The sequence below is a fragment of the Monodelphis domestica genome, chromosome 5 (genome assembly GCF_027887165.1).
Source record: "Monodelphis domestica isolate mMonDom1 chromosome 5, mMonDom1.pri, whole genome shotgun sequence".
NCBI lineage: Eukaryota > Metazoa > Chordata > Mammalia > Didelphimorphia > Didelphidae > Monodelphis > Monodelphis domestica.
The window spans coordinates 226292928-226314513 of record NC_077231.1 but is presented as its reverse complement, the minus strand read 5'-3'; the positions used below and the strand labels follow the sequence as shown (position 1 = coordinate 226314513).

Sequence of the window (21586 nt, the reverse complement as noted above, 5' to 3'; positions counted from 1 at the left end):
AGCTGTGTCTTGTTGACTGTATTGAGTGGAATCTTGAACTCTGGGGACTACAATCCCCACAATTCCCTTTTCCCTTTCTTGGATGTACATCCTTATGTTGTTTCCACCCTGCATGCTCTCTCTCTCTCTCTCTGGCTTGTACCAGCATGGAGGAAGGGAGGGGTTTTTTCCTTTCCTGGTTTTAAAAATTCCTCTTTGCTCTAAGTGGATTTTAATAAATAGTATTAAATTAATACTTGGAGTATTGAATATTAATTTTAATCTCTACATGACCCAGAGACAGATGGAATGATTCCTTCGAGTCTTTCCTCACCAGATGATCCAAGCCACCCCTGTTCCCTCAACCCCATCCTCTGTCCTAAGAGCATCAGAACCCAGAGATGGCCTAGTGGACCCAGCTCACCTTCTCTGCACCATTGACCCCAGCTCCCTTCTGGGCTTCGGAGCCCCAGGTCCCCATCTGTGCTGCTGCCTGAAGAGAAGCTATTGGGTGTGTTCAGGTGACCCAGGCGTTGTGCTGAGAGATCCTTGACACAGCCGTGTGGCCCCAGCGAAGGGAGAGAACCTGTGGTCACTGCTGTGTGGAAGAACACCCCACACCAACATCATCAAGGATTTGATCCAGAAGTCATCTTCAATGACCTGCCCAGGTGGAAAATCCCTCCCAAGGTGGGCAAATCAGGGACTAGACCCCCATGGGAAGCAGCAGGACCCTAAGGAGCGAGTGGAGATGAAACAGCCCTGCTGTGTCTATTCCAGGACAAAGCAAAGGTTTCTGGATTCAGTTATAATCTAGATTACAAGGCCTTTCCAGCATCATAGGATCATAAGGTAAGAGTTAGAAGGGGACATTAATGGACATCTAGTTCACCTCCATAATTTTTTTTTCTGAAACTCTTACCTTCTATCTTAGTATCAACTCTAAGATAGGAGAGTGGCCAGGTTTATGGAATCGGGGTTAATTACCCAGAGTCACATAGCTAGAAAGCATCTGAGGCCTGATTTGAACCCAGGCCCTCCTTTCTCCTGGCCAGGCACTCTGTCCTCAGAGCCACCATACTGTCCTGCAAGCCCTTCATTTTATAATCAAGGAACTTTGGAGAAGTAGCTCTGCACAAGGTCATACAAATACCAAGCTGGGACTTGCACCCAGATCCTCTGACTTCAAATTTGGCAGGCTTTCCATTGTTCCACTATCGAGAACAATACAAAGAGCAGGCAGAGAAGTCTGGTAATTCTGTGGTACTATCTGGTCCGGGGCTCAAAAAGATCTCTTGGGCAGCCTGACACCACCTAAATTCCCATTAGTCACTCCTTTCAGTTAAGGCACTGAAGGTCTCACACACATGTTAATACATGCAGTGGGTGGGCAGCCAGATAGCTCAGTAGACAGAGTACCAGGCCTGGAGTTGGGAGGTCCTGGATTCAGATCTGACCTCAGGTACTTCCTTGACTGTGTGACTCTGGGCAAGATGCTTAATCCCCATTGCCTAGCCTTTACCACCCTTCTGCCATAGAACTTAGTATTGATTCTTAGATGGAAGTTAAGGGTTAAAAAAAAGGGGATTCTGTAGGGTCACTGCAGTAGGGAACCACCTGAGGGCCCTGGAGATTCGGTGAGGTCTAGGGTTTTGAAAGGAAACCTGAAAGGGTGGTAGGAAAGGAGACAAAGACAGACTAATCTGAGGTTTGGCTGAGGTGTCCCAGTTAAGACTAGATAGGCCTCCCTCTCCCTCATCACTAAACATCCATCAGTGCCTCTGTGTCAAGCAATCTGCAAAGATGAAGGCCCATTCTCACCTTCCAGATGCCATTTCCGGACCCGTGGATCAGACTTTCGCTGGACCATGTCCCCTTGCCCAGGGCTCAGGCACCAGTAGTTGCTTGGTGGCTGGGGTCTCAAGGATCTGTTCAGGGGGATGTCCTTCAGATAGGTTTCCAGGGCCTCCAAGGGTGAGGTCTGGGCACTGCCAACTGGGACAAGAGATACCCCTGTACAATCATGATCACCAGCAAGATACCATGGTGCATGACACCAACAGGGGCTCTGGGACTCAGTGTAAGAAACATAAGTACAACCTGGCCCTGGGGAAGCCAGTTTGTAAGGAAATGCCCTAATTGGCAATATTGGTTTTCTATATAATTATGGGAGTGGGGATCATGGAAGTAACCCATACGCAGCTTTGAAATGAGGACTAAGAAGATGGGGGATTTTAGTTTCTATTAGTCATTAAATCATTACAGAAAAGAAGACTATGAAGCAGCCAGGGTGTTGGAGAAAAGAGCAGGGACTAGCTGAATTATGAAAAGGGGTCCAAAATGAAACAAGAATTCTCTTTGGCCCAGTCAGTCATATGACCAGTGGTTTCTAGTTTTTTCCTCCATCTCAACAAATGATAACCAAAGCTCTTTAGAAATTATCTAATCCAGTCACCTCATTTTACCAATGAAAAAACTGAGGCCAAGAGATATTTAGTGGTTTTTCCAAGCTATTAAGTGGCAGACCTAGAGCTAGAACCCAACTCTTCTGGCTTCCAGTCCAGTACTCTTTCTCTTTACTCTATATTGGTTCTACACTTAAGACTGAGCAAGAAGCAGGTTTAATCTCCAGTCTGAGGGATCTGGGTTAGAGAGTACAGGGAACTTCACAGCACTAGGGATTCCTCATCTAATGGAATATGCAAATGTATTTCCCTGTGGCTTAGGGTCTGCTCTTCCTCAAGATAAAGGGAGACATCAGAAAATTTGTGGAAAGTTTTCAGAGCCTAAGGTCTCTGGAATTTTCAAATGACCAATAAACTATTGGAAAATGAAGGCACAGGCATCATTTCCAGGAAGAAAGGTCAGAATTCTTGCATGGAACTAAGGAAGAAGAACCAGAATTCTGCATGGGACAATGGAAACTCGGAGTCCACAGGGCATGGGACAACAGAAACTGGGAGTCCACAAGCCTGACAGATAAGGGAAATGAAGGACCCAACCCAGATTCTCTTCAACCTTCCCTTCTGCTGTATTCCTGCCCAGGTCTCACCTTGGTTCAATGGGGCCCAACTTGGCACCTCTGGCCCCCTGAGCCCGAGGTTCCCATCACCCTCCACACTGCTACTAGTAGAAGAGCTGTGGGTAAGTGCACTGAGCTCACAGGACCCAGGAGTAGGAGTATCTGGGATGTAGCTCTGAGGACTCTGGGCCCAAGCATCCTCGGTGGTTCCTTCCATCTTAACTGCAAAAAGAACCATCAATTTAGAGCTAGAATAGAACTTGGAGGTCATCTAATATAACTTCTTCATTTTATGATCTGCATTATAAAACAAAAATTGCCATTAATTGGCTTCTAATCTTTCTTAATTATTCTGGTTAAGTTGTAACTGCTGCTTAATAGTAAGAAGTAGTCCCAGTTATTAGTTAATTGAATAATTAAATAGAAAAAATAATCACCAATCATAGGAGGGAATAATTAATAATATCACAGTGTGACATAAGAATAGGAATAAGATTAATCTTCTTGTAAACAACCCCTCAAATTTCTTACAGCATACCCTTGAATGAGAGCATCATAGTACATTTTCTCAGCATCCAGGGACATGTCATGAGGCAGAAGGAAAATAAGGTAGAAGCAGCACCAAGACTTTTTCTGTGATTTTAATGTGGCTTCATGATACCTTATGTGGTACTATTAACCATGTCAATGACTACTAATATCTTAAGGGCTGCCCCCCAGGCCCCACCAAGGAAAGAAGATTTTACTTATACTCTTTACATTGCTACTTGCACTCCTTGCATATGTTACAAATATCTGTTAGTTATAATGGTTAGTGTCTCAAACCATTGGGTATGTTTGTAGACCCTGACGGCTGTGATATGCACCTCTCACAATCAAGTCCATTTGCTCAGAAGGTCTGTTCTTAGACATTTTTCTTTTAAAAGCATTAATGGATAAAGGCATGTGCCTATCACCCTACTGTACTTCAGAGAAGCTAGAGAATTTCTTAAGGTCACGGAGATAAAAGGATTTGAATCTAGATCCTCAGAATCTGAAGCCAGCTCTTTTCCCCCCAGCAGAAAGTCCTGATCTACAGTTGGCAGATTCCATTCTTTTAGTGTATTTCCTTTTCTATTTCCCCATGCTCAATAGAGCACTCTATCACTCTATCACTCTATCACTTTTCAAAGGTTCCTGACAGTGACTTGGGATCCTATCTGTCAATTCTTTCACTGCCTGGGAATGGAGTTCATATAGGTCTGGTGACATGAATTCTCAAGGGCATCTATCAGCTGCTGCCTTGAGGTTCCCCTATTCCTCTTGGATAGAAAACTCCCAATTAGCCATTTTTGTTCCATCCTTTCCAGCCTGAACATCACTCTCCTTGGCAGAGAAAAAAGAAGCAAAATGAACATAGAACAGCTTTGTCTTCTCTCTGTATTCTGGATAACCATCCTATCTATTCCAGAAGCAATGGTTTCACTTTTCTCCAAAATGCAAAAAAAAAAAATCCCAAATTCTTATTATTGTTCTTAGCTTTCCCAGCTCAGCTCAATGATTACCCTACCTTAGCCTCTCTCTCCTCTGTTCAATCCAATCTCCATACCATTTGAGAAATAATCTTCCAGAGGGACACATCTGGGTCACTCCCCTACTCAATCACTTTCAGCAGCTCCCTAGGATAAAATGTAAGCTCTTTAGTCTGGCATTTAAATCTCTCTTCAATCTAGTTCCAATGAAACTTCCTAGCCTAATTTCACATTACTTCACATTCTAACCAAACCACTACTAATAGTTCTCTGAACTTGCACAGTGAAAGCCATTCCATAATACTTGAAATAATCTCCCCTTTCCATCTCTGCCTTTTGGAAACTACCTTCCCTCAAGATTCAATTCAGATAACATCTCCTACCTGAAGCCTTCCCTTATTCCTTCTATCTTAATACCTCACTAAGTTTTCCTGGAGGACTGTGTCTGGAAGTTTCGTTGGGTCTCCCAATCAATCATGAAACATTTATTAAGCAGATACTCAGTGCCAGGTGCTATGCTGGGGATTCAAAAAGAGGCAAAAGACAGTCCCTACCCTCAACAAGCTTACAAATTAATGAGGGAGACAAAACACAAACAAATATATGCAAAGCAAGCTAAATACAGGACGAATAGAAACTAATTAACAAAGGAAAGGCACTGGAATGGATAGGGATTGGGGAAGACTTCCAGTAAAAGGTGGGATTTTAGATGGAAGTTAAAGGAAGCCAGGGAGGTCAGTAAGTGGAGTGGAAGAGAGAGAGCATTCCAGGCATGGGGAAAGGTGGGGGGGGGGAGACATAAGCAATCCTTCAACTGAGAGATGGAGTATTTTATTTGAGAAACAGCTGAGGCTGGTACCACCGGATCATTTATTTGTGTATATACATAACAATTTCACTGCCTTCCCCAATCTAGAATAAAAGCTCCTTGAAGACAAAGCCCATATCATATTTCATATTTAGATCTCCAAAAGCTAACATACTATCTATCTCACATCTATGTAGACCGCACAGTGTAAATGTTTGTTGAATTATAGAAAGAGATCCACCACGTCAGAGCTAACTTCTTAATTCTTGCCAACAACCCAGTTGTCCCTTCTCCAGCTTTCCCTCACCATCTTTGTTGGTCCTAAGCTTGGCCACAAACCATGGTAAACTGTTCTGAGCAGACTCAGAAAAGAAGCAAGTGTATTTATTTGACACTTCAATTAACCATTAACCCTAGAGTAAAATGACAGGAGACTGCAGCAGATGCTTAATTCTCCTGGGCTCAAACTAGAAACTGGAAAAGACGTAGAAAACCCTAAATATAATCACCACCTTTCATCCACTTTGCACTCTCATTCTCACCTCATTAACACATTAGTTCACACTTACTAACATCCTCACACAAAGAATCTTCTTGTATTATCTCACTTAGTAGGAGAAATAAATTCCAAATATCTCTATTCCTATATAGTTACAAATGAATTGCTGTCCATTAGTAAATGGAAGAGGTTGGTGATACACTGTTCTCTCTTTAACTCCATTGTAAGATGAAAATAATCATGGAATAAGTTATGACCGCAGATTACATTTAGTGCAACCCCTCTCCAAAAACATCCCAACAAATGCTAATCTAGCTTTTACTCAGAAACCCCTAGAGAAGTAATGTATAGTATAGGACAACAGTGTATAGCATATCAGAGTATCGCACAGAATACGATAGGATAGGGCAGCTAGGTGGAGTCAGAAAGATTCATCTTCTTGAGTTCAAACCCAATCTCAGACACTTACTAGCTGTGCAACTAGCTGTGTGGGCAGGTCATTTAACTTTATTTACCTCAGTTTCCTCATCTATAAAACTAATTAGGGAAGGAAATGGCAAACCAATTCAGTATCTTTGCCCAGAAACCCCAAATGGGTCAAGAAGAGCCAGACATGACCGGAAAAAGACTGAACAACAAGAAGTATAATATGGTACTGTCTTATATTGTATTGTATGATAGAAACTGTATTGTACATATGAACTGGAGTCAAAGGACCTGAGTCTGAATCCTCAATCTGCCACTTACTACATACGTTCCATTAGAGAAGTCGTTTAACCTTTTGGTGCCTCCATTCCCTCCTCTATAAAATGAGGAAGTTGAGCCTCTAAGGCCTTTTTTTAGATCTTATCCTATGGGAAACTCACTACTGCATAAGGCAGCCAATTTCATTTCCACTTGGTTTTAACTCATAGGATGATAAACTGCAGATTTAGTAGAGACCTAATTATACACACGAGGAAACAAAGACTCATTGAAGCTACGTGAATCATCCAGCATCACATAGCTAGGAATCAGTCCAATCAGAATTTGAAACCAGGTCTTCTTCCACCAAATCCAGCACTCTTTCCACTAGATCATCAGAGGCTGGCCAGTTTGGCTATCTTGCCATCTTCCCTCCTTCATCCTCCATTATTGCCCACCTCTCTATAGTAAGAAAAGCAACCCTCTGGACCCAGGTCTTCAGAGACCCTACCCTACTGGGAGTAGGGAATTTACTGAATTTAGGAACAAACATTTAAAAGGAAAAAAATCACACACAATATACCCAAGCATAAGAACTCTCACCTAGCAGAATATAAGCTTGAGGGCAAGGGAGAGTGAATTTCTGTATTTGTATTCCCACCTTCCACCTAGCACTGTGGTTGGCATAGGGCACTGATGTCAAACACAAATACAAACAGCAGCACATTGACTTGGAAAGCCACAAATTAACATTATTTGGGATATATATATATATATATATATATATATATATATATATATAGTTTATTTATGTATTTATTTTTGTTAACTATTCCCCAGGCTCATTTTAACCTGGGTCAGCCCACAAGCTGCAGTTGGCCTGAGCCACATGTCTGATACTTCTGGCATGAAGAAAACACTTAACAAGTGCTTGTTGATTGGTTTCTACTAAACTATGCTGCTCCTTGTTAGGGAGATTTCTAAAAAATACTGAATTGAAGCATGCCACCCTGAAACTTCCAACCCTTGGTTCTAGTACTCCCATTCTATACCAAGGAGAACGAATGGAGTCCTTCTTCCACCTAAAACAGCAAGTGAAAAAAATGGGGCTGGGCAAGAGAAATGAATGCAAGTTAATTAAATATGCTCCTACAATTTGAAGCCAAATATAAATAATTCTAGGATTTTCCATGCCTTTATTCCTCTAAGTGCCAGCATCAGAGCACTTACTGAAAAAAAAAAACACTGCATTATCTTGTATCCCTGTTTTGTGTGTCTCATTACTCTAGTTGATCTTCCCATGAAATCCTGGGTCTTCTCATTCTTAATTCCCATCACAACTCCTAGTTCAACAATCACATCCGGGAGGTGGGTGGTATTGTTATCTCCATTTTACAGCTGAGCCTACTGAGACTGGGAGAGTTTAAGTGATTTGCCCAAGGTCATAGTTAGTATGTGTCTGAGTCTAAATTGGAGTTCTGGTATTCCTGACTCCTGGCACAGCCCTCTATCTTCTGCCTTTCCAAGCCAAGGTTTGTATGTGTAAGTAATCCAGCCCTTACCTCCAGAATCCTTTTGCCAAGTCCCTGGACTATCTCTCTGCTGCACCCCTCTTCCTGGGAGGCTGGCACATCTGTCTTGGGTTTCTGGGATTTCTTTAAGACAGTTCAGCAGGCCCTGGAGTGGGGAATTCTCTGAAACAGTTTCTGCCTTCACTAAAGGAAGAGAAAACAGGCTTTTAGCCAGAACTCCACAGGCATATTCTTTGGTTATGTGACCCTCTTGGTCATAGGAGCTGCAGTGTGTGAAATGGGTAGTCATTAGGGAATGAGGGTGATGGGTGGTGGGGAAGAGTTCAGGGCTGGAATCTGGAGACCTGGATTCTGATTCTGACTCTTCCAGTATGTTGCTTCTTAGTCCTGAAAGAAGGTCAGTATCCAAGTCATTCAACTTCCATGTGCCTCAGTTTCCTCTGAGAAGAGGAATGGTAAGAATAATTCCTATGAAATCACAAGCTTAACCCTTATCTTCTAAAAATGATTGTACATTGCCATGAAGAATATTTGCCATTGTTGATCAGTCTTCATAACTTCCTTTGGGGTTTTCTTGCCTAAGATACTGGAATGGTTGGCATTTCCTTCTCTAGCTCATTTTTAGATGAGGGAGCTGAGGCAAACAGAAGTACACGATTTGCCCAGAAAAAAAAAAAGTCACTTGCCCAGGGTCAGGAATGAACTCATGGATGAGTTTTCCTGACTCCAGATCCAGTACTCTGTCCACTATAACATATTGCTGCCTATGAAGAACATAGGAAATGCTTAATAAATACTTGTGGTCTGGTTGAATATAGAAAGACATACTGAATCCTTGGATAGCTGGACAGGCATGGCTCTGGCTATTTTCCTGTAACTTCAGATTTAGAGGGTCATAGCCAGTTCATAGATGAATCATAGACTGAAAGTCTAGGAAGGGAGGGAAATCATTCTAATCTGGGATTAGAATCTGGTCCAGTTTGAAATCTCTCCTTCATAAATCACAAAGAAAAGGAAGCCCAGCAGGCAGCTGGGTGATTCAGCAGACTAAGAACCAGGCTTATAGACAGAAGAGCCTACATTCAAGTCTGGCCCCCAATACTTCTTAGCTGTGACCCTGGGCAAGTCACTTATTTCTCATTCCCTGGCCCTTACCACTCTTCTGCCTTGTAACCAATACATAATATTGATTCTAAGATATAGAGTAAGGGTTTTTAAAAAAAAAAGGAAAGAAAGAGAAAAAAGGAAAGAGAAAGGAAGAGAGGGAGAGAGGGAGAGGGAGAGGGAGAGGGAGAGAGAGAGAGAGAGAGAGAGAGAGAGAGAGAGAGAGAGAGAGAGAGAGAGAGAGAGAGAGAGAGAGAGAGAGAGAGAAATATGGACCAACAGCTCTGACACCTTTCTGGGGGCCCAAATCTTGGAAGCTTTAGTGTCAAAGACAGGGCCCTTAAGGGTTATTGGATATGTGCAACTCACCAGCCCAGGGTGGCCCCTGGTGTTGTTGGTCTCTATTCATTAGTTTTATGTCCCCTGGACTACTTTGAGGAACTGGTCCCGTGGTTAGAGGCCTTCTAAGCTGGGGTCCCTGTACAAGAATTTCCTTCAGGCAGTTGATGAGGCCTTGGAGAGGGTTGCTCTTAGAAGGACTTCCTATAGCATCTGTCAGGGCAAACACAGTCAATGCAAAAATGCGGGTTGTTCATTACTTTGCAAAAACCAGTCTTGGTCTTGAAGGACAAATGATGTGATGTTTCCTTCTTGTCCTAAAAGTTTGAAGGCCTATGGAAGTGAATATATGCTGTCATTTTATCAGCTTCACTTAAGTGTTTTTCTTTATGTTATGATTAAAATTATCTTGAGAGACTGATTTTTGGGTAAGATTATCCATTTATTGATTGTATCAGTTTACTGGTTAGGCTAACATCATAATGAAAAAAATAACATAGAGGTCAATGGCTCTCTAGAATGATCAGAGACTCTGGATCTTGGTCAGGCAGCATAATAGTTTTAGGAGCTCATCATTCAGCCTCTCCCTAGAATATCCTAAGATACCTCTAATTGGTGAATACCTAACTAGGAAGTGTCAAACCTTCAGCCCTTCTCCAATCCACAGGTTTTCACATAAGTAGGGGAAGAACCCTGGCCTCTTTCATTTCTTAACCAAATCTGTTAAAAAAAAGGAAGACATTGTTTGGGATCCCCAAGGACAAAGAAAATGCAAAAAGCAGTAGACTAGATGGAACCTCTGATCCAGATCCCAGACACAGGAATACACAGCAATTCTCCCTAATATAAAAGAATTGGGGCCTTTCTATTTCAGGGTCCTGACATAAGAATTAATACAGTATATGAAAAATAAATTCTCACAATTACAAGGAAGGGTTCAATAGGAATGGTGGGATTTGTTAGGGGAAGATTATGGTTGTTTTAAAGGCATTAAGAAGAAAAAATTTTAACCCTTTCCTTTTATCTTAGAATCAATACTATAAATATTGGTTCCAAAGCAGAAGAGTGGTAAAGGCTAAAGAAGTGGGGTTAAATGACTTGTCCAGAGTCACACAGATAAAAAGTGTCTGAAGCCAGATTTGAACTTAGTCTTCCCATCTCCAGGTCTGGCTCTCTAGCCCACTGAGACACTAACAAAACTTTAAAAGAAAGGAAGGAAGAATATACATTAGATCTGAATTTGGGAGTCCTGGATTAAAATCCTGACTAACACAATCTGTATGATCTGTTGGACAGGTCAAATAACATCTGCATTTCAGTTTCTTCCACAGGAAAGTAATACTCATACCTATCTCATAGGGTTGTAAAGGAAAAATACTTTGTAAACCTCAAAGTGCTATACACATTTTTGTTGTGGCTGATGTATCTTATTGATTCTGAGAACTTAAAATGAAGCCAAGATTTACCACTACAATAGGCTAAGAAGTATCCATTTTTAACATATGTATTTTGTAGCAACAAAAGGAAACATGATGATTGAGAATAGACCTAAAGAGCTCCCTTAACCTGAAAAAAGTAAGAAGATAATAAATAAGGAGAGGCTGAAGAATCTCTTCAGAGTTTCAAGAATACCATAAAAGGTAAAGAAATAAGACTGCTTTTTGAAAAACAATCATACTATTTTAAAAAACAAACATCCCAAAGGATTTCCTATCCCCTTCCAAGTACCATAAACCTAGTCTAATGAGGACATCATTCCTCACAACATTCTGGTTCTCTTGTAAAAATCTTACAGTTATGTCTTATCTTTTGGAATTAACTTCAATATCACATTCTGCTCAATATCCTCTCCACTGGCAAATCTTCACCCTTTGAGGGTGGCTTTGATATTTTAAGAATATCACTTGAAACCAAGTCTGAGGATTAAAGCGAGTGAACAAATTGGCTAGGACCATTTGGGGGCAAAAAAATTATATTACATGTGGAATGATACATGGTTACAATAAGATTCTTTCTCTCCTATAGAAAGAAGTAGTTCAACCATGCACTATTAGCATTCTTTATGCATTGGGCTCCTGATTTTATGTCACATCCTTTAAAGAAAAGAATCATGATAGAAGACAAAACTTCTGAACAGGTATCAGAAGATCTTACCAGCTTGTTGACCTTAGAGTAAACCCTTTCTGGGGTTTGTTTCCTTATATGGAAGGTAGAAATATATCTACCTTTATCTACTTTTCAGGATTATTGAGAAGATAAGTGAGAAATTATAGGTGGAATTGTTTTGTAAACTGCAACTCACACTATAAATACAAGCATATGTAATATGGATAAGTTATTCTTTGAGCTAGATAAAATCTTGATTAAATAAAATAAAGTAATTAATCCATTAAGGATTATTTAATCTCTCATACTGGAGTGAGTAGACAAAAAAATTAATGAAGGTTAGTACAGACCTTGCTGGAAATATTCCAGGAGCAAGTAATATAAAATATAGTGAAAGTGGGTTGAGCAGGAGTTTTCTGCTATTTGGCCTGGAAGCAACAAAGTTTTCCATGGGAAAAACAATTGCCTATAGTTTTAGCAAAGTATTGGCACATGTTTATTAGTTGATTGATTTCCAGATGGCGACATCTAGTCTACCCATAGTCCTTTGCAGTAATGCCAAGCTCTCTAGAAGTACAAGGAAGTAAGACAGGCCTAGAATCCTGAATCTATATTACCATACCCCTAAGAGCAGACTTCACTTAAGGGCTTAGCAACATGTGAAGTTTAAAATTTTTTTTGTTTGATTTAAGATGCAGTGAACTCATGAATGAAAAATTTTAAGCATCAGCAAATTCAGGAGATATTTCTGAAGATTCAAAGGATTCAATGTGTAGATCGATTATTAATTGTTTGATGAGGAATATATTGTGAAATTAGCTTTATATACAACAGAAACAATTAAACATATTTACAATTTTAACAAATAAAAGGCAGCCTAGAATAGTGGATAGAGGGCTGGTGTTTGGGGTGGAAAGATTTAGGTACTGTTCCTGACACGTATTGTCTATGTGATTGTAGACAAGTTCCTTCACCTCACAAATACTCCCAGTCACTTCTCAGACTATAAATTACTGACATTTGCCTTTCTGTACCAGTGGAGGGAATTTTCATACCTAGAATTCACTCCACCAGTGAAACCACAGGTCCAAACCAAATTTGAAAAACCATTTTCAACAAAAAAAGATAGCAATTTATCAGTTGTTTTCTTCCCTAACTGCTCCCTTTAATCTGTTCATTCATCCCTATATTTGTGCCCATACCCTCTTTTTTTTATACTCAGTGTGTACACTATCATCAAGTTCTGATTTTTTTACTACACATAAGTTTTTCCATATTTCCTAAAGCTGTTTACCCTTCTTGGCACAAAGAGTTTTAGAGCTAGAAGGGTCACAAACATCCCCTTCATTTCACAGATGATGACATTAAGGCCTAAGGAAGAAAAAGCAAAAAGACTCCCATAAGATCAAACATTAGGATAGTCACTGAGAACATTTTAAACCTGAGATCTCCTGATTTCTAGCCAGAGAAGTATATCACCATAGAACTGTGTGTGAAATGTACATAGAATTTGTACCCCTCTTTCCTTTTTGGAAGGAGAGTTTTGAGAATTCATTTCAGGTCTTGAGGCTTATCTGGATAAGAAGGATGCCACATGACTCCTGGCATCCAGAAGACTAATCTCTGACCCAGTCTGAGGTCAAGGCTGTCTAACCAGGGAAACCCAGAAGAAGTGATGTCACTGGGGTTATGGATCAAGTTATGGATCAAAGAAGTTTGTGGCCTATTTCCTAGGATGCAGCAGGAATAAAGGGGACATCCTTGAGCAGTGAGCTTAAGTTAGCTAGGCAACAGGCCATGTGATTATGTGCCTTTTCCCTCTCCAGCCCACTTTCATTATTTAATAAATAACTATAAATTACTATATAGTCTCCAGAGAATTTTAATCTTAATAACTGGAAGGGATCTGAGATATCATCTAGTCTAATCTCCTCATTTTTATAGATGGGGAAACTAATTTTAAAGAAAATGAAAGTCATTCAGTGCCCTTAGTAGAGACAGAGTTCAAACCTGAGTCCTCCAATCCCAAATCCAGGGCTTGATTGGCTACATCCCACTGCCTGCCTCTACCATGCCTCAGTGTCTGGTTCTCCCAAATGGGAGAGAGAAGATGGATGTCTCACCTTGTCCCATGGTCCCCAGTTGCTTCTGTTCCTGAGAACCAGTAAAACCAGGAGTATTGAGTTGACAAGCTGATGTTTCTGGATCTTCTTTCCCATTAAAGTTCCTGCTGATGGCTAAGGGACTAATTTTGGCAGCAGGTTCTAATGAAGTAAAAGACAGGAAATTATTTCTAGCTCTGAATATGCCTAAGAATTCTGGTCAAGACAGCAGATGGCTAGGTGGTAGCTACACTCTGGGCTCTTGTGTCTTGGTGGGGACTATCTCTTTTGGGGAGTGGAGGAGAGGTTCTATTCCTACCACCTTTGATTTAACTCTAAGGAACAAGGTGGTTTACACAAAGTGCTAAAGGGCATCTTTCCCTTCTACTGTACCTTGGAGCTCAGCCTATCCAAGGAAAAAGCCACAAATGTGTCTGACCAACCAAGTGGATAAGCCTTACAGAAGGGTAAGGTGCTTACAGGTCAATGACTGCTGCTTGAACACTCAACTCTAAGGTCCTCCAGGGAAGTGACTAAGTCTTATCTAATCTCCCCTCTCTAACCCCCACCCTGTGGTTAGCACACTACAACAGGAATTCAATAAATATTTATTGCTGGTTAGGAGGGACTTCAGCCATTTCCTAGTTGTGTGACCCAGAGCAAGTCACTTAACTCCCATTGCCTAGCCCTTACCACTCTTTTGCCTTGGAATCAATATACAATAGTGATTCTAAGAGGAACGATAAGGGTTTAAAAATAAATTTATTGTTGTAGTTATCTATGTATGTGTGGTAATTGCCTCCTTCTTTGTGGATTCATATGCAATTGTGGCCAACTCCATTTTTAAAGGTGATCTTGGAAGAGCAGGGATCTGTGAACCCTCTGCTATGACCTTTGTGAGCTCAGTAAATTCCAGTGATTAGGAAGGAAGTCTTCTCTTTTTTTTTTTTTTAAGAAGAAATTCAGCCCCATTGAGTTGGGAGGGCACTTGTTTAAGCTCCGGCTGTCAATTGGGAGTTCAAGACCACAGGAGCCCTGGGAGTGTCACATCTCAGCTCTGGATCTCCCCCATTCTTTGGCTTGTCCCAAGGGCTCTTAGCAAGGATTAACAAGGGGTTCTCACCATAGGGGTACAGAGGGTGGGGTCCCAGCTCTGGGCTCCTCAGTTCTGGATCACCATCTCCTTGACTGCTACTGGATGAGCTGCTGGCAGGTGTGGCTGCCAGGGCAGGTCTGCTGATAGGGATTTCCGGGAGGCAGTTCAGCAATCCCTCCAGGGGGCTGGTGTCCACAGGCATGGCTGCTATCATGGAAAGGGGAAGAGAGCCTCAGATAGTCATCCCTCAGGGAAATGAACTATGTCTTCTGTAGCCCCATACATGGCATTGCATATAGTATGTGCTCAGATCAGAGTATTGGCTCAGGACCTGAATAAAATCTTCTAGAAAGAAGAGAAAATTGGTAAAGGCAGAAAAAGGAAACTCTTGACTGATACTCACCTGCCAGGCTCAATCTCGCCCCCTCTGAACCACTTTCCTTGCTCTCAAGGGCCTCTGGGGTGTCCATGGCCTTGGTTTCACCAAAGAGGAACTCTGGAATCCCTTTGACCAAACGGACTAGGGCATTGAGGTGAAGGCTGCCCTGGTGCTGTCCCACTGCAAAGTTCAAAAGAATAGAATCTTCGTTATTGTTAAGGTAGTAGTGGTTGTTATCAGCAACAGCATTCTATATAAATAATAAGAATAATAACATTTCCATCTAGTATCTCATTTGCTCCCCACAACCTTGAGGCAAATGAAACAAAAATGAAGATGACCTGTGACATATGAGGCCCAGAAAATTGAGGGACCCCCCAATATCTTAGCATCATTCAGCAATTCAGTATTTACTGAATGCCTACACAAGGTACTCTGCTAGGGGTCAGTGATAAATGAAACCATCCTGGTCCTCAAGAAGCTTACATTCCACCTGGGAAATATAGCATACACACAGACGTTTGATCATTCCAGATACAAAACAGCTTGAAGAGGGAATGAATGCTAACCATTAGGGGTAGGAAGGAACCAGGAAAGGCTTTGAAAAAGGAGAAGGCACCGGAGCTGAGTCAAGAAGGAAATGAGAGGCCACAGCTAATAATAAGAGCTAACATATCTAAAGCACCGACTGTGCACCAGGCACTGCACTAAGTGCTTTACAAGTCTGATCACATTCGAGCCTCACAATGACCCTGAGAGGTGGAGGTGAGGACACAGTGTGCCACACAAGCAGAACTAGAACCTCTAATCTCTTGATTGCTGCTCTTCTCTAGGATGCAGCCATCCCTTCCCTCGACGAATACTCCGTGACCTTATGGGGAAAGTCAGGAAGAGCGGTCTTTTTTTTAGCCTTTCCATTCCACCCCCTTCAGGCAGGTCTCTCTTACCTTCACCTGCCCCACCTGAGCTCTGTGCCTCATCCAGGGCCTGAGCCCTCTGGGTGGTATCTGCACAGGCACCAGCATCAGAGATCTCCAGCTCTTTTCCTGGGATGAAGAGGAAGGGCAGGTGTGTGCGTATGGCCAGATTTCTCTGCCAAAGACATGGCTGGGATGACACCAGTGGAAGGTTAAGTCAAGAAGCTAGTGCCCCAAGGCTTGGGGAAGTGGGAAGCTTTTCACATTTGTCAGGAGGCTATTATGAGGGCCTGGATCAGCTCAAAACACCTTCAAATGTTTCCTACCATAGGGTTGGGGAATTAAAGATAGAGAGAAGCTGAGGACAAGGATAGAGTGCTGAGGACAGAAGATCTAGGAGAAAGGTCAGATGGCAGGGTGGCAGGAACCCATCTAGCCTGAGGATGCCTAGAGATGATCAGTGACCTAGGGGGCAGCCCGTATTCACTTACCCTGCAATCCTCCACCAGGTCTTTCCCATTCCCCATCAGAACAGCCATTGTCCCCCATATCCTCTTGGGGTTCTGTCAGGGACAGGAATGCAGAGAGTGGAAGCAACTGAGCTGTCCCTATGGAAAAAAATAGGGAGCTTCACTCTGGGAGGGGGAACCAGACACCATTCCTCTGCATGTAAACACATACTGACAAGCTTATAAAGATGGGCATAGGAACCAACCCCTCTTCACCCCCAGGACACATCTGTACCACTGTGGCCATATACCTTCGCACAAAGTCTTGGGCACACGCATGCCTAGGCACACTCGTGTATTCTAGTCTGAAGTCTTCCCATCTCACCCAGGCCTCGGGAGAATCTCTCACTTGCTCAAATGCTATGAAAACCACAATCTTTCCCTATCAGCAAACCTTTTAGATAAGTGGTGATAACAAACAAATAAGAAAGTTGCTATTCCCTGAACAAATACTACAGAAAGGTCCTCTCTCAGCTGTTAAAAACACCAAATCCCTTTAGCTTCCTGCTTCATAGGGACTAAATGGTTCCTTTGGTTCAAATTTACCTAGCAGAAGGCCAAGACAAGGGCCTGCAGAGTCAGTGGTAAGAAAACGGAGTCACAGATATCTTCATTTCTTCTTTATTGACACAAATATCACTCAATGATCCCCTGCCATTCTGCCCCAGAAATCAAAGAATGTCACTGCTAAAAGGAGCCTTAGAGCATTTGGTCAGAAATTCTTAATCTTTCTTGTGCAATGGACTCCTTTGGCCATCTGAATGAAACCTACGGATCCTTTCTCAGGATGTTTTTTAAATAGCTGAAGGAAAATTTAGAATTCAGTTGAAGGTTAGTGAAAATAAAGATGTATTTTTTTTTCCCATCCAAGTTTGAAGAGCCCCTGAAATCTATCCACAGATCCCTTGGATGCTTCTGGGCCCTGCGTTAAGAATTCCTGATCTAGTCTTGCTTTTATTTAAGAGATTAGATAATTCAGGCCCAAGAGAGGAGAAGCGACTTGTCCTAGGGTCACACTGCTAGTTCACAGTATAGGTGGGCACAGAATCTGGGTTGTCGGCCTTTCTAGTATCATGCTGCCTCCTGAGATGAGAGTTCCATCTAGCTACAATTCCCAAACACCATACCACACCATCTTCTGCCAGCCTCATACCCAGGGAGACCAGCATCTCATAGTTCTCCCTCATCACATCTCGGTGGAACTCCCTCTGCCATTCCTCTAGAAGATGCCATTCCTCAGCAGAGAATCTGACAGCCAGATCTTCAAAGGTCACGGGCACCTGTGGTGGTAGGGAGAAGCTGGATCAGGCTTCACTTCTGTGGTCAAGCACTGCTGGTTCTATCTGGAAAACTTGACCTATGACCTCCCCAATTCCCTTAAAACAGTCTCCTATTATATCCTGAAAGGGAATCAGGAGTATCAAGTAGCAGCAAAAAGATGCCTTCTCCTAGAAGGCCACCCAACGATGACCTAACTCACAAATGTCACAAGGGGTCAACTTGATTGAGAGAGCTACGGTGAGAACAGGATCCCCAACCTAAGAATGTTTCACATCCCTGAGTGTCACTTCTTGGAATTCCCTTTCTCCTCCAAGCAAAGCTTCATTTGGAATATGGAGAATCTTTTTTTTTTTTTAAATGCAAAGACCTGTATCCCTGAGGAACCAAGAAATGGTTCCCTGACCTGGTTTTGTGACATTTGCTCAGTAAAGATGTTCCCCAGAGTCATGGAGAATTCCTGAACAAAATCCAAAGACAAGAGCTCCCTATCTTTAATCTATCTAAATCTAAGTATACAGCCATTGTTGAATAGAATTAATGTCCTTAAAAAAAAAAACACCATTCAACAAACATTCACATTATGTATTCACTCTGCTCAAAGCCTTTTAAAATTCTTGAAATAAAATTGATTTTCAATTTGCTTTTTTCTGTTTCTGGTGTTTTCTTAAAATGTACACTTTCTAAACAAACCATTTTTGGTTTATTTTACTTTGATTCATAGCTCTTTGAACTCCTCATGGGAGTACACCCTCCACTGGTACAGATGGCAAATCCTCCACACCTTCAATGAGCAATTCAATTTGTTATTTTTTTGAATTCAGTTTTATTTTATTTTCAGATCCACATCTCCTCTTTCCTACTTCCTCTGACTCCCAGTGAGAAAACAAGCTCAACAAAATCCATTACGAAAACGGAGAGTCATATAAAGCAAATTAATGCATTGGATATGTTGAAAAAAATATGCCCTAATCTGCCCTCTGAGTCCATTCTTTCTCTATCTGGAGGTGGGCAACATGTTTCATCATGAGTCATCTGGAATTGGGTCAGCTCTGGTGGCACAGTGGATAGTGCCAGGCCTGAAGTCAAAAGGACCTCACATCTTCCTAGCTGGGTGACCCTAGGCAAGTAATTTAACACCCTTTGCTTAGCCCTTTCCCCTTGTGCCTTGGAGTTATTACTAACACAGAAAGTAAAAGTTTTATGAAAAATGAATCCTCTAGAATTATAGTGAGTTTTCTTAAACAACATTCCTGATCAGAGTTCCTAAATTTTTCCAAGTTGCTTGTCTTTACAATATTGCTCACATTATTCTCTTGGTGCCCCTCATTTCACTTTGTATTCATTCATACAAGTCTTCCTAGGTTTCTCTGAAACCATCCCCTTCATCATTTCTTACAGAACAATGTTATTATTTCACCACATTCAACTGACAGGCATCCCCTCGGCTTCTGATTTTGTCACTACAAAAAAGAGCTGCTATGAACCAATGTAACCAAAATTAGAAGAGAAGTAACAAAGTGGGAAACAATCTTCATAACAAAAACCTCTGACAAAGGTCTAATTACTCAAATTTATAAAAAGATAAATCAATTCTACAAAAAAATCAAGCCATTCTCCAATTGATAAATGGGCAAGGGACATGAATACGCAATTCTCAGTTAAAGAAATCAAAATTATTAATAAGCACATGAAAAAGTGTTCTACATCTCTTATAATCAGAGAGATGCAAATCAAAACTCTGAGGTACCACCTCACACCTAGTAGATTGGATAATATGACAGCAACAGAAAGCAATGAATGCTGGAGGAGATGTGGCAAAGTTCAGACATTAATTCATTGCTGGTGGAGTTGTGAATTGATCCAACCATTCTGGAGGGCAATTTGGAACTATGCCCAAAGCGCACTAAAAGACTATCTGCCCTTTGATCCAGCCATAGCACTGCTGGGTTTGTACCCCAAAGAGATAAAAAGGGAAAAGACGTGTACAAGAATATTCATAGCTGCGCTCTTTGTGGTGGCCAAAAATTGGAAAATGAGGGGATGCCCTTCAATTGGGGAATGGCTGAACAAATTGTGGTATCTGTTGGTGATGGAATACTATTGTGCTCAAAGGAATAATAAAGTGGAGGAATTCCATGTGAACTGGAATGACCTCCAGGAAGTGATGCAGAGTGAGAGGAGCAGAACCAAGAGAATATTGTACACAGAGACTGATACAGTGTGGTACAATCAAATGTAATGGATTTCTCCATTAGTGGCAATGCAGTGATCCTGAACAACTCAGAAGGAACTATGAGAAAAAAACACTATCCACATTCAGAGGAAACACTGTGGGAGTAGAAACACAGAAGAAAAACAACTGCTTGATTACATGGGCCAAGGGGGATATGGCTGGGGATGTAGACTCTAAATGAACATCCTAGTGCAAACATCAATAGCATGGAAATAGGTTCTGATCAAGGACACATGCAATACCCAGTGGAATTGCATGCAGTTATGGGAAGGGCAGGGGGAGGGGAGGGAGGAATAGAATATGATTTTTGTTACCAAGGAATAATGTTTGAAATTGACCAAATAAATTTTTTAAAAAAGAGCTGCTATAAGTACTTTTGTATATATGGGGCTTTTCCCCTTTCTTTGATCTCTTTGGGGCATAAATCTAGTAGCAATGTCACTGGGTCAAAGAGCATGCACAGTTTAATAATTTTAGGGCACATTTTCCCCCAAAAAGCCGTTAAATTTAATATGTGTTTAGTAACAACTTAGTGGCAGCTCGGTGACTCAATGGATAGACAGCCAGGCTTGGAGATGGGAGGTCCTGGATTCAAATCTGACCTCAGATATTTCCTTGCTATGTGATCTTGGGCAAGTCACTTAACCGCCACTGCCTAGCCCTTACTGCTCTTCTGCTTTGGAACTGATACTTAGTGTTGATTCTAAGAGAGGAGGTAAAGGCTTTTTTAAAAGACTCTCTATCCCAAGGCTCTACATTATAAAAAGAAGCTCCTCTCCTGCCTAAGGTTCTGGACTTTGACAGGAAATGAGAAACTCCAGCTTCAAAGGAGCTTGGTTTTCTGAGGGAGAGAACATATAAAACAGATGCAAGAGAACACAAGACCCAAGTACAAGTAATACAGGATACAAGTAAATAGGAGACAAGTTGGGAAGAAATTGAGGTGGAGTAGAAGGGTTGGGATTGGACAGGACCACTGGAGGTAGCACTCAAGCAGAGCCTCAAAGGAAACTAAGGATGCTCTAGGTAGATAGGGGGAAGACAGGGTATTTCCAAGAATTAGGTCAGACTGGGACGAGGCAAAGAGGCAGGAGAAAAACAGCAAGTCTGGCCAATAGCTAGGAGGCTAATTGGAGAGAACTGGAGAGTTCATGAAAAAGAGTAACAATAAATAAGCCTGGAAAAGTAGCTAGGTGGGAGTCAGATGGCAGAGGATTTTTCAGGGAAAAGGAGAGGGAACAAGAATTTAAGTGTCTATTACATGCCAGGCACTTAACAAGGGCTTTATAGATAGGATGCCATTTGATCCCCACAACGATCCTGTGAGGTTGGTGCTATTATTACCCCATTTTGTAGTTGAGGAAACTGAGGCTGACAGAAATTAAGTGAATCATTTAGAGTCATACTTTTAAAAAAACTGTTATCGTCTGTCTTAGAATCAATATTGTGTATTGGTTCCCAGGCAGAAGAGGGGTAAGAGGTAGG

At 41.7% G+C, this 21586-nt stretch overlaps 1 protein-coding gene and 1 long non-coding RNA gene across 8 annotated transcripts in view; one reads left to right on the top strand and one right to left on the bottom strand.

Moving 5' to 3' along the window:
* The window catches only part of KRBA1 (KRAB-A domain containing 1), a 51707-nt gene that overhangs the window by 16683 nt on the left and 13438 nt on the right, over positions 1-21586 (bottom strand). For 3 of the 7 annotated variants that reach the window (XM_056799858.1, XM_056799855.1, XM_056799859.1), the window contains exons 2-11: positions 17741-17867; positions 16570-16686; positions 15186-15341; positions 14810-14989; positions 13708-13848; positions 9509-9691; positions 8066-8218; positions 3032-3223; positions 1801-1974; positions 404-577 (exon numbers count right to left, since the gene is read on the bottom strand). In XM_056799858.1, the coding sequence (XP_056655836.1) occupies positions 404-577; positions 1801-1974; positions 3032-3223; positions 8066-8218; positions 9509-9691; positions 13708-13848; positions 14810-14989; positions 15186-15341; positions 16570-16686; positions 17741-17867 (1597 nt within the window). The remainder of the gene's footprint in view (positions 1-403; positions 578-1800; positions 1975-3031; positions 3224-8065; positions 8219-9508; positions 9692-13707; positions 13849-14809; positions 14990-15185; positions 15342-16569; positions 16687-17740; positions 17868-21586) is intronic. The other 4 variants (XM_056799856.1, XM_056799857.1, XM_056799860.1 and 1 more) reach the window with 4 other exon arrangements.
* On the top strand, positions 2986-20366 carry LOC107650154 (uncharacterized). Its single transcript, XR_008912343.1, has 3 exons — positions 2986-3123; positions 10994-11118; positions 18707-20366. It is a non-coding gene; the product is annotated as an uncharacterized LOC107650154 (long non-coding RNA).